Source organism: Rhinopithecus roxellana, chromosome 20 (genome assembly GCF_007565055.1).
Source record: "Rhinopithecus roxellana isolate Shanxi Qingling chromosome 20, ASM756505v1, whole genome shotgun sequence".
In the NCBI taxonomy this organism is placed as follows: domain Eukaryota; kingdom Metazoa; phylum Chordata; class Mammalia; order Primates; family Cercopithecidae; genus Rhinopithecus; species Rhinopithecus roxellana.
The window spans coordinates 1,566,183-1,579,974 of record NC_044568.1 but is presented as its reverse complement, the minus strand read 5'-3'; the positions used below and the strand labels follow the sequence as shown (position 1 = coordinate 1,579,974).

The window sequence follows — 13,792 nt, the reverse complement described above, 5'->3', positions numbered from 1 at the left end:
CACTCACTGCCACCTCCACCTCCCTGGTTCCAGTGATTCTCCTGCCTACTTGTACAATACTCCTGAGCAGCTAGGACTACAGGTACCTGCCACCACACCCAGCTAATTTTTGAATTTTTAGTAGAGACAGGATTTCACTATGTTACACAGGCTGGTCTCAAACTCCTGACATCAGGTGATCCACCTGCCTCGCCCTCCTAAAGTGCTGGGATTACAGGTGTGAGTCACTGTGCCCAGACATTTTCTAATTATTTTAGATGTTAATCTCACTCTTCCAAATAGGACTAATTACTGCTCTGGGGACAAAAAACAGTCCTACTTGTACAATACTCCCTGTCGCTGGGCACTCTAATTAGATTCCAATTCCTGCTTCCTTGCCTTTACTAACACTGTAACCCCAACACGACTGCCAAAAATGCACTCTTTTAATTCTTACTCTTACCCATATGTTACTTCTCCTTTAAGGACCAGTTCAATTCCAATCTATTCAAATAAGCATTTCCTAGGCAGCATAGCATGCAGTGAAAACCCCTAGGTCCAAATGTCAAATAGAAGTGGTCTTAACCTCAATTCCACTATCTATGTGTATAACCTTAATTTATTTTATTTCTCTGAAGCTTTCATCATCTAATTTATGAGACGTCTCAAATTGGACCTCCCTCAATGGGTGATTGTGAAGATCTAATTGGGTAACGCAGATGAAGTACTTAACAGATGCACGTAAAAAGTGTACACGGGGCAGGGCACGGTGGCTCAAGCCTGTAATCCCAGCACTTTGGGAGGCCGAGACGGGCAGATCACGAGGTCAGGAGATTGAGACCATCCTGGCTAACACGGTGAAACCCCGTCTCTACCAAAAAATACAAAAAACTAGCCGGGTGAGGTGGCGGGCGTCTGTAGTCCCAGCTACTCGGGAGGCTGAGGCAGGAGAATGGCGTAAACCCGGGAGGCAGAGCTTGCAGTGAGCTGAGATCCGGCCACTGCACTCCAGCCCGGGCGACAGAGCGAGACTCCGTCTCAAAAAAAAAAAAAAAAAAAAAAAACAGGTGTACACGGACTAGGTGTGGTGGCTCACACCTGTAATCCCAGTGCTTTGGAAGGCCAAGGTGGTAGGATCACTTGAGGCCAGGAGTTTGAGACAAACCTGGGCAACATAGCAAGACGCTGTCTCTACAAAAATTAAAAAATTAGCCAGGTACAGAGGTATATGCCTGTAGTCCCAGTTACTCAGGAGGCTGAAGCACAAGGATCACCTGAGCCCAAGAATTCAATGCTACAATGAGCCACGATCACGCCACCGTATTCCAGCCTAGGCAACAGAGTAAGAACATGCCTCCAAAAAAATAAATAAATAAAATGTAAAATGTGTACACTAATAGCTAGCCATAAGAGACTAGGCACATAGCACTGCACTAAACTAAGGTTAGGATGCAAAGAAGGCTGCAACCAAAGGAGGAAGTGTATACAGTAGAAAATAAAACAATACATAAAAACAATTATTATAGCACAATGCAGAATTAGGTGGATGCAAAACCAACAGCTAAAGGTCCCAGATTGCAAACCAGAGCAAATCAGGTACCAGGTACCAAAAGAGAACCAAGGTATCAAAAGATAAATCTACAGACCAATAACCCTTATGAACACAAACATAAAACTCCTCAACAAAAGACTAACAAACCAAATCTAGCAACATACAAACAGGACTACACAAAGTGGATTTATCCCAGGAATGCAAGGTTGGTTTAACATGAAAATCAACGACATACACCATGTTAATAGAATAATGGACAGAGAGCTACATGATGATTTCAAGAGACACAGAAAAAGCATCTGACAAAATCCAGTATCATTTTTTGTGAGACAAAAACACTCAAAATAGGAATAAATGAAAACTTCCTTAACGTGATAAAGGCTCACAGCTCACAACATACATAATGATAAAGACTGCATACTTTTCCTCAAGATTAGGAACAAGACGAGGATGTCTGATTTTGCCACTTCCTATTCAACACTGACCTGGAGGTTCCAGTCAGAAAAAAGAGAGTGTATGTGTGAGTAAGCATGCACCAAAATTGGAAAAGATGTAAAACTCTCTCTATTCACAGATGACAGGCTCTTGTACACAGAAAGTCCGAATGAATCCATATACATAAAGACTACTAGAACTAATGAACATGTTCAGCACAGCCACAGGACACAGTATCAACATGCAAAAATCAATTGGCTGACACACACTGTAATACGGACAAATCTTGAGGACACTATGCTAAGTGAAATAAGCCAGTCACAAAAGGACAAAAACTCTGTGACTCCACTACTGAGGTATCTAGAATAATCAAATGCATAGAGACAGAAGGTGGAATGGTGGCTGCCAAGAGTTGAAGGCAATAGGGAGTTATGATTTAATGGGTACAGAGTTTCCGTTTTACAAGATGAAGAGATGCAGAGATGGATAGTGGTGATGGCTGCACAACAAAGTGAATGGACTTAATGTCACCAAACGACATCATTTAAAATGGGTAAGATGGTAAATTTTACGTGTTTTACAATTTTTAAAAAACTTTAAAAAAACTATTGTATTTCTATACAGTAGCAGTGGACAACCCAGAGAGTAAATCAAGAAAACAATTCCATCTACAATAGCATCAAAAAGTTTTAGGAATAAATTTCACAAAAGCACAATTAAACACTGAAAACTACCTAACATCTTTGAAAGCAATTAAAGACCTAAATAAACAGAAAAAGATTCCATGTTCGTAAACTGGAAGACTTAATATTATAAAATGACACTGGCCTACATATTCAACACTGTTCCTATCAAAATCTCAGCTGCCTTTCTGCTGAAATTGACAAGCTTATCCAAAAATTCACAAGAAATACAACCAGAATAGTCAATGCAATCTTTAAAAAAAATTTTTTAAAATAATTAGTCTCTGGTTATCTAGCCAATGCAGTCTTGAAGGCAGGCTCATACTGATTCCAAACTTATTACAAAACTGAAGTAATCAAGACAGTGTGGAAGTGGCATAATGATGAACACACAGTATCAACAGAATAGAATTGAGAGTCCAGAAATAATTCTTCATTTTATGATCAAGTGACTTGACTTTCAACAGCGTGCCAAGATGAAAGTCTTTCCAACAAATGAAGCTGGAATAACTGGATAGTTACGTAACAAGAATGAAGTTGGAGCCCTCATGCCATAGGCAAAACTTAACTCAAAATGAATTACAGAACTAAACATAAGAACTAACACTATAAAATTATTAGAATACAAGTAAATCTTTGTTTCCTTGGATTTGTTGCCAACACCAGTAACAGAAAAAAATAATGGTAAACTACATTTACAAAATTAAAAATTTCTGTGCTTCAAGGGGCTCCAACAAGAAAGTGAAAAGAGACTGTGCGCAGTGGCTCATGCCTGGGATCCTAGCACTTTGGGAGGCAGAGGTGGGTGGATCATTTAAGCCCAGGAGTTCAAGGCCGGCCTGGCCAACATGGTGAAACCCTGTCTCTATTAAAAACACAAAAATTAGTCGGGTGTGGTGGTGGGTGCCTGTAATCCCAGCTACTTAGGAGGCTGAGGGAGGAGAAATGCTTGAACCTGGCAGGTGGAGTTTGCGGTGAGCTGAGATCATGCCACTGCACTCCAGCCTGGGCAACAGAGCGAGACTCTGTCTCAAAAAAAACAAAAAACAAAAAACAACAACAACAAAAAAACACAATAAGTAAAAACAAAAGCCACAAAATAGGAAAAAAATACCTGTAAATCAAGTATCTAATAGGGGACTTGTATCTAAGCCATATAAAGATCTTTTTCAATGACAAAAAATATCACCTAATTTAAAAATGGGAGAAGAATCTGAATGGTCATTTCTCAGATCAGATATACGAATGGCCAATAAGGACATGAAAAGATTCTAATCATTAGCCATTAGGAAAATGTAAATCAAAACCACAATGAGATACCACTTTACATCCATTAGGATGGCTAAAATCAGAAACAAGAACCCTAACAAATGCTGGCAATGGAAAGGATGTGGAGAAACCAGCGCCTCCATACATTGCTGATGAGAATGTAAAACTGTGCAGCTGCTTTGCAAACAGTCTGGCAGTTCCTCAAAAAGTTAAATAGAGGCTGAGCAACACAGTGAAACCCTATCTCTACAAAATATACAAAAAATTAGCCAGGCGTGGTGGCATGTGCCTGCAGTCCCAGCTACCTGGGAGGCAGAGGTGGGAGGATGGCTTGAGCCTGGGAGGTGGGAGGTTGTAGTGAGCTGAGATTGCGCCAATGAACTTCAGCCTGGGCAACAGTGGGAGTCCGTCTCAAAAAACAAAACAAAACAACACAAACAAAAAGTTAAACAGAGTTACCATATGACCCAGCAATTCCACCCCTAGGTGTATAACCAATAGAATTGAAAATATATGTCCACACAAGCATTTGTACATAAATGTTCATAGCAATATTATTCATAAAAGCCCCAAAGTAAAAAACAGCCCAAATGCCCATTAACTGACGAAGGGACTAACAAAATGGGCAACAGCCATACAATGACATTTATTTGCCCATAAAAAGGAATAAAGGATATATGCGATGTGATGGACGAATCTTGGAAACATTACACTAAATAAGACAAGTCAGGTACAAAAGAATCATATAGTATGATTCCACTTAAACGAAAATAGGCAAATCCATAGAGTTACAATAGAATGTAGATTAGTGGTTGCCAGAGGCCTCATGGGGGGAAGGGACAAATGGGGAGTGGCTGCTATTATGGGGCTTTTGGGTAAGGGGTGAAAATTCTAGAATTAGATGGTGGTGCTGACTGCACAACTCTGTGAATAAACTAAAAACCATTAAATCATACACTTTGTGGACTTTAAAGGGGTGAATTTTATCGTATGGGAATTTTATCTGAATAAAGCTGTTATTTAAAAGTTGAGAGAGAAATTGAAAGGTACATTCAGAGAAGGAAGAATTGGGGACAGGGTAAAAGGTGGAAGGCAAAATTGGTAAGCTGAGAGTCACTGGGGAAGAGCTAACAAAGGTTTCTAAGAAATAGTGACTGACAGGCCTCATAAACATGGCTTGAGGATGATTAACCTGCAGCAGTGTAAAGAATGCACATTTTATGACCCTATCTTTAAAAGGTAAGATTTTCACTATATGCCTCACATTGCAAAGGGATTCACAAGTGGAATAACATACAAAACATATTTCTTTTACATCATTTATATAGTCAATGATCAAGGAATAAATGATATTTAGAAGGACATTTAAAATCAGCACATACTTAACTACCATTTTCTCCCGTCTGTGCACACGTGTGTTTTAGGGAAACTTCAAAAGAATGGGAGAAAGAAAGGACCAAAGTCAACAAAACACAGACGTCATAACTCTAAAAATATTCAATATTATTGCAGCAAACAGCTCAATAAATGCTCCCTGACTGAAAACCACTAATAAGAACAACAAAACAACTGAGTTGGTTTAATCTTGTTTGTTATTATACAAAATCCAATCAGTCACTGTTTGCAGAAAATATCTTGTAAGGTTCAAAGTATAAAATTCCTCAACCAGGTTTCAATCTGTTTTGAACATTCCATTTAAAATGGGAAGTCAGCTGAGTCATCATCACATAATATACTACTGCTAAAAATTCAAAATGCTTTTCCCTAGTTACAAGAGTGGAAATGCTAGGATTCCTGCTTCATAGCCAACTCAAACACACAGAGTATGCAAATCATTTTTAAAATAAGACATCTTAAATAGGAAATTTAAACTATATTTATTTTCATGGATGGCTTTTTTGTAAGATGGAAAGAAGCTATGCCTTAGTCGAATATTACTTCCTTTTGAATCTCAAACATCTTCCTCTTATTGATACTATTCAGCTCCTCTGACAACCTCCTCATAACGAAGCAGTTTCTTAATCTTTGAGGAGTAAAGACCCTTTGAGATCCAATGAGCACTAAGGACTGTATCTGCTTTTGTTGTGTGTTTTTTTTATGTTAGCATACATTCAATTTTGCAAAATACTTCATAATACCTGTGGTCCCTCTGTAGCGTCGGGATGAGAACCCTTGGTCTGGTGGCACCGTGCCCCTCTAATTTCAACGAGGCATTCTTTCAAGAAAGTGTATTACAAGCCCGGCCCCAATGTTTCATTTTCCTACCAGGGTTATCAGTTCATCACTGGTCAAGGCTGAAAACAAGCAACTTTTATGTCCCACAGTAAGGGAGCTACCTTCAGCATAAATCTTCATAAAAGCAGTAATCATTATGGCCGATCGATTTAAATACAAAGGCTTGTAATTACTGTATCCTCAAATATTTAAAATTACACCTCAGTTTAAACCAACTGTTTGGCATTTCCTAAAAGGAAAGAAACACCAAGTCAGTGTAGAAGTGAGAGTACTGGATAACCTTTCGGTTAATTTACTTCAAAATGCTGTGGGGAGGGAATACTGAAGACAAACACATCATCACCTATGGGATACTCCTGCCAAAAAGGGTCAACCTGAACCTTATCATACAGACAAGATGCAAAAAATGCAAATTTCAGTCTGCAAAAACTACTAGACTGGACTATTTCAAAATGGCATTGTCATGAGAGAAGCAGAATGGGCAGGAAAATGCTCCTAATGTAAGAGAAACTTCAGACACAACTAAATGCAACCCAGGATGCAGGAACTGAGTGAAAGAACAAATATAACTTTAAAAAAAAAAAATCGAGAAAATTGGGAAACTCTGAATAGGGACCAGACAGTATTGTAAAGTTAAACTTCCTGTGGGTGATCACTTGATTGCTGTTAGGTAGGATGCCCTTATTCTGTGAGATACCTACTGCCATATTTTGGTGTGCAATGTCATGATAGAACAAACGTGGCAAAATACTAATAATCATTAAAACTAGGTAAAGAGACACAGGTATTTGTTGCAACATTTCTGCAATTCTGCTTAAGGTTAGAATGATTATTTATTTATTTATTCATTTATCTGAGACAGAGTTTTGCTTTTGTGCCCAGGCTAGGCTGGAGTGCAATGGTGCAATTTTGGCTCACTGCAACCCCCACCTCCCAAGTTCAAGCGATTCTCCTCCCTCAACCCCGCCTCCCAAGTTCAAGCGATTCTCCTCCCTCACCTTCCCAAGTAGCTGGGATTACAGGCATGTGCCACCATGCCAGGCTAATTTTTGTGTTTTTAGTAAAGATGGGGTTTCACCATGTTGGTCAGGCTGGTGTCGAACTAACTCCTGACCTCCAGTGATCTGCTCACCTCAGCCTCCCAAAGTGCTGGGATTACAGGCATGAGTCACAGTGCACCGCCAATTTTTAAAAATTTTTAAATGAGATAGGGATTTCTATTTTTTCAGTGAGAGACTTAATCATGCATTAGTCTGAACAGAATACATATAATGCATACCATTTTAGTCTTTCCAATCATGGGCAATATTTTTGCAGTTATCATTAAAATTGTAAAGATGTTTTGCAATTGATACTTTCAGATATTTCAGATGCCAAAAATCAAAAGAGCTTACAGAATGGCATTCTTTTTATGTTTATATTCAAATTTTCCACAGAGGGTTATTACACATTTTTAAATTAAGCTTACAGTTTGAGATTAATTTATTCTATCAAGTGATTTACCACTTATTTGCCAAATTAAGCTAGAAAAAAACATATTAGGTTTGTACATTAAAAATGGGCAAAAACCACAATTAACTTTTGCACTAACCTATAGCAATAGCATGCGCTGGCCTGCAAACCATATCACAGCAAAGCAAAAGAAAAGGTTAACCAAATCAGATTTTTTTTTTTTCAGACAAAGGTTGATGAATTGCATGAGTGGGATCCACCTTAGCTACGGAGATACTCCTGCTGTCCTAGTCATTTCTTTTCTTTCTTTCTTTCGAAACGAGTTTCACTCTGTTGCAGAGGCTGGAGTGCAATGGCACAATCTCGGCTCACTGCAACCTCCACAACTCAGGTTCAGATCCTCCTGTCTTAGCCTCCCAAATAGCTGGGATTACAGGTGCATGCCACCACACCTGGCTAATTTTTGTATTTTTAGTAGAGATGGGGTCTCACCATGTTGGCCAAGCTGGTCTTGAATTCCTGACCTCAAATGATCCACCTGCCTCGGCTCCCAAAGTGCTGGGACCACACATGGCCTGTCCTAGTCATTTCTAATATAGCATTTGTCCCAGGCAAAAGCATCTCAGAAAAGTGTCCCAGTTTAGATGCAACATTATATGGTATATAGCACCTTTAACAACTTTTGTTGTATGATGACATACAGTTGGTTTATGGGGGGACAAATCAGCATAACGTGAAGTTAACTTCTACTTTAAACACATTTAGTACATGATAGTAAAGTGATCGCAATGGACATAACATATTGAGATAATGGCTTTCACTCTTTTAGGAAAAAAAAGGACAAAACAAAATTATATTTTATCTATTGTGCAATATAAAATAAAATACTGCACAATGGGAATAATGCTAGAATTAGAGTCAAAAGGCCTGTTTAAATCCCAGCTCTGTCACTTGATAGAGAATATAAACTTGCATTAAGTTACTGAATCTGTTTCAACCATAGCTTTCTCACTTGAGAAATGAATAAGTGAGAATGCTGGCTGATCTCCATCTAAAGTCACAGTCCAGCTCTAAATATTCAACGATTCTATGATTCTGGCCTCCAAAATATTTTTTCAGACTAGACCAGTTGAGTTCAACTGGTCTAGACCAGTACTGACAGATTTTTTTTTTTTACAATTGCAAAATGCAACTTAGCATCTTCTCTCCCCGAACTCCTATTTCTGCTCTGACTTCTATTCTGTTCAGAGGTTGGGTCAAACTCTCATTCACCCAAGATGAAGGTCCCTACGTATTTTTAACTCCTCTGACACCTAATCAGCTGTCAAATCCCAGATTCTTAACTTCCTCAGTATCTTATACACTCATATTTTTTTCCTTTTTTTTTTTTTTCTTTATTTTTAGACAGAGTTTCACTCTGTTGCCCAGGCTGGAATGCAGTGGCACAAACTCAGCTCACTGCAGCCTCAAACTCCTGGGCTCAAGCAACTTCCCACCTCAGCCTCCCAAGTAGCTGGGACTACAGGTGCACACCACCATACCCAGTTAATTTTTAAAAATTTTTTTGTAGAGGCAGGGTCTATCATGTTGCACAGGCTGGTCTCAAACTCCTGGGCTCAATCCTCCTGCCTTGGCCTCCCGAAAGTGCTGGGATTACAGGTGTCAGCCACTGGGTCCAGCCTCACTCACCTCTCTTTGCCACCACTTCAATTCAGGCCTCCATCGCCTCTTGCCTAGATCACTAGTTTTCTCCCATAAATACACCTGGTTAGTAATTCCAGACGAGAAGATTATTCTATCACATCAGTACCCAACAAAAAGCATGCAATAGTTCCCATACCTAAAAATTTATGCATAAGTTCCTCAACCTGACATTCAAGAACCTTTACATCTGGCCTCAACCAGTTTGCTACAAACACCTTATATAACCTGAACTACACACTGCAATATCAAAATCTCCTGTACTTTCTGGATTTTTGTGTCCTTACTTCTGCTGTTGTTCTTACAATGCCCTTTTCTCTGCCTTTCAAAATTGATTCTTCAAAGTTCAGTTATAATGGTATCGCCTTCACGTAGACATTATGGCTCCCATGATACTAACATAATGTGACAATTTTAATGGCCAACTGTGAATTTTAAAATACAGTTTACCTACGATAGTAAACTATATTTATTACTTGTGCCAATGTTTAACTGGCACTTGCTACCAGCAGACACACCGTCTTGAGGATTTGCAGCTTAGCAGAGTAAAAGGAGAATGGCAACACATATTTGACATTCAGAAACCAGAGCTTCCAAACTGAGGATCTACATAATAGGGTCTGGGCTTCCACGTTAATAAAAGATTTTTTTTATTTTTTCAGACAGTTTCACTCTGTCGAGCAGGCTGGAGTGCAGTGGCAAGATCTCGGCTCTCTGCCTCCCGGGTTCAAGTGATTCTCCTGCCTCAGCCTCCCGAGTAGATGGGATTACAGGCGCACGCCACCATGCCCAAATAACTTTTGTATTTTTAGTAGAAATGGGGTTTCACTATGTTGGCCAGGCTGGTCTCGAACTCCTGACCTCAAGCAATCCACCTGCCTCGGCCTCCCAAAGTGCTGGGATTATAGGTGTGAGCCACAGCACTCGGCCAAAAGATGTTTAAATGAACTCAACAACTAAAAGTTGGGGGCTTTCACATTACAATTCCTAATGAAGATCTAATGCAGTGGTTCTCAGCCAGGGTCGATTTTTGCGCCACACCCAGGGACATCTAGCAATATCTGAAAGCATTTTTGATTGTCACAATTGGGCAAGGTGTGCTACTGCGGATGCTGAACATCCAGTGATGCAGAGAACAACCCTCACAATAGTAAATTATCTGGTCCAAAATGTCAAGTGCCAAGATTGAGAAACGGATCTAGAAGTATTGCATGCATCTGTGGGTTCTGCCTACCAAAAGAAATTTTCCAATTTTTCAAGTTCGAAGCCTAAAAAGTTACTCCAATTACCAGTGATATGGTCTCCTCCAAGTTACTTAACCACCTTATACCTCAAATTCCACATCTGTAAAATGGAGATAATAATACTACCTACCTCACAGGGTTTTTCAAGGATCAGATGAGTTCATGTAAAATCTTAGGAAAACTGTGCCAGGCACATAGTAAGCAATCAATAAATTTAACTACTTACATTCTTCCCTGGCTTAGTGCCCAGTCCTGCATTTGAAATATCGAAAATGCTCAAAAAATGGTTACTCAATGAATACAATGCCTTGATTTCCTGGGGAGAGCACTAATGGGTAAAGACAGATACATTCTTTTTTGTGAAAAAGCAAACACAGCTAGAGATGGAGCTGAAGGAACCATCCGCCCACTTAATCACTTCTCTCTTTCCTCAGAACACTTTTAACCTGCACGAAATGCTCCCCCCTCATTGGATCCTTAGTACACATTGCCTTACAATCTCTTTGATATTTGTTTTTCCTTTCATGCCTTCTGACCACTGAATATCCTCAAGCACATGAATGGGATGGTATCTTTTGATTCCTACATCATCTACCTAGTATTACTGTTATTTATGTACTTACGATAGTCTTTCTCTTAGACTGTACATGCCCTCTGTGGACATGGACACCACTCTGCTCCTTTTTATGTAACCCAAAGGGCCTAACAGACCTCAGCAACTGGCTGGCCCAAGCCGCTCGTTTTATAGATTGGACAGAGAGAGGCTAAGTGACTTGCCAAGAGTCAAGGTCATATTGCAAGTAGCAGAGCTGGAATTCAAACTCTGATAAATAGCCAACCTAGAGATTCGAGTTCTACCTAATATTAAAATTATACCTGTGGTACAGACAATTTTTAATCAAGTACTAGAACACCTTCATAGGAATTAAACTGATACAGTTACCTGACAAAACAAAAATGGAAGGAGAAATAGACCTCTAAGCTCTGTTCTGCTGATACTACACTTTAATGGCTCAACCTGTTTTCTTTAATGTTTCCATATCTTAACATTTCCTTACTAGATTTTGACAACAAAATTTATGTGAATATACCACAAATAGTCAGTGATGTCAGACTTAATTTCCTTTAAATGATTCCATAATTATTCTGAGTAACAGAGAATCCCTTACTGGGTAAACCAATGATGCCTATCCTTCACCATCTGAATACATTCTTTAACGATCACCTGAACAGATTAGTATCTTATGAAACTCAATAGGCCAGCAATTTGGAACAATTCTACACAGTGCAAAATATTCAGACGATTTGAAATGTGAGTGTTAAAAACCCCAATGTAAACCTAAAACCTGCAATAATCAAGAGTAAACTACATTAAAACCTGAGATAAGAGAAATTTTATTTTATTCTCAACAAGTGAAAAAAAATAAGAAAAAAAAAGCTATTCACGGATTTGGTTAACTGGCTAAGTTTCCCTGAGTGTCCCAATATGATGCAAAAGAAAAAGATGAATAAGAAAGGAAAAGACGGTAGGAAAGAAAATGAATGTGAAAAGGAGTTAAATACAGTACAATTCCTTGATGCTTAAGCAATTACAGCTCAATGAAGCTAAGTATTTCCATTCCATAAAGACATTGTTTAAAAAAAAAAAAAAAAAAAACCTCCTCCCTTCGCGGTGATGCAAAAGCAGCAGGGCCCAAGAAGGCCCAACAGGAACGATAACCTCTTCTGGAGAAAAGATTTTTAATTATTTTACTGGCTGATAAAAAGAGCACACACCGAACACTGACAGAAATGGAGTTTCAAAGGAAAACAAAACGCAGCTTATGCTTGGTAAAGTTCAAGGACAAAACTATTTCCAATGCAACAGAATCCGCCTGACTACAATGTGTTGGGGGGGGGGGGGGAAGAAAATGCGAACACATAGTATCTTTTCATAAAGGCAACAATTTGAACTACAAAGTAATAACGGGGAAGCCAAAACAGTTTGACAGCCCGCCATAAGGGCCGCCTCAATCATGAGTCACACAATGCCTGCAACCATTTACAATAGTAATTAATGCACAAGTCCCCTAATTAAATTCTAAAAGGGTGAGAATGCTTTAACTAAGTTTACAAGAATTGCTTTGCGCTTTTTTTTTTTTTTTTTTTTTAAAGAAAGAAACACGCGTAATTACGCATCTCCCCGCAATCCCTCCAGTATTCCCCCCAGGCCGCTTCTCCCGAATGTCTGCTCTCTGGGTGCGGAAGAAAATGACACGGGGGAACTTCTCAACCCAGAAAGGGTGAATCGAAGTAAAAATACACGATTATCATGGGGCGGGAGATGGAAAGGTCGCCCATCTTACCTGCTAAGATTTCTTTCTACGTCTTTGGTAGCTTTAGCTTCCAATTCTCTGAAACAAAAAACAAAAACAAAAACAAAACAAAAACACACACAAAAACGAGATGCGCGTGAAAACAGAGCTGCTGCGGCAGAGGCTCGCGCCGGGGCCGGATGGGGGAGGGGAGGGGACGGGGCGGGGGAGGGGGACTCACAAAGCTGCGGGGCTGCAGCCCGGACTGCGGTCCGGCGGCGCAGGCGAAGCGCAAAACCCGGCCCGGCCCCTGCGGCGCTGCGCGGCGCAGTGAGGCTCCCCCGGGCCGCCCGCCCGGCCTCCGCAGCAACGTAGCCTGCGCCCTCCCGCCGAGGCCCGAAGTCTCGGGGACGCCCGGCGCCGCCGCCTCCGCCGCCACCTCCGCGGTTGCGGGCCCTGCGGCAGCGCCCGCGGCTCCTCCCGCCCGGAGGGAGGCCCTCGTTCCGCTCACCTCATGTGTGTAAAGTGCACGAGCAAGTGGGGCGCGGCGAAGGAGGCTCGCGAGCCTCAAGCCCTCCGCAGCGCCGCGGGGAGAGGCCCGAGCCGCTGCACCAGCGCCATTTTCTACACCGACCCGCTGCCGCCGCCGCCGCCGCCGCCGCCGACACCGCCGCCGCCGCAGGCCCCAGACCGGAAGTGAATGCCCCACTCGGCAACCCCTTCCGGGGGCGCCGCGGCCACTGGCCCCCAAGATGGAGGCCCTAGCAACTGGACCCGCAGACGGGGCAGGTCCTTGGCAACCGCCCCGGCGTGGCACGCTGCACCCGGCCGGACCTCCCTGGAGGTCACAGCCTCCGAGGCGCCCCGCGGAGTGGCTGGGGGGCCTGCGGAGCCCCGAGCCCAACGTTTTTCGGTGCGGCCGACTCCGGTCTGACCGAGAAGGAGGGG

The 13,792-nt window shown here is 41.3% G+C and overlaps 1 protein-coding gene across 7 annotated transcripts in view; it reads right to left on the bottom strand.

Annotated features, from left to right (window-relative positions):
* Positions 1-13,544, bottom strand: part of TNRC6A (trinucleotide repeat containing adaptor 6A) — a 101,496-nt gene extending 87,952 nt beyond the window's left edge. For 4 of the 7 annotated variants that reach the window (XM_030925129.1, XM_030925132.1, XM_030925131.1 and 1 more), the window contains exons 1-2: positions 13,356-13,543; positions 12,896-12,943 (exon numbers count right to left, since the gene is read on the bottom strand). In XM_030925129.1, the coding sequence (XP_030780989.1) occupies positions 12,896-12,943; positions 13,356-13,360 (53 nt within the window). In that variant the 5' untranslated portion in view covers positions 13,361-13,543. Of the gene's footprint in view, positions 1-12,895; positions 12,944-13,355 lie in introns of those variants that run through there. The other 3 variants (XM_030925138.1, XM_030925130.1, XM_030925137.1) reach the window with 3 other exon arrangements.
* Between the last annotated feature and the right edge of the window lie 248 nt (positions 13,545-13,792).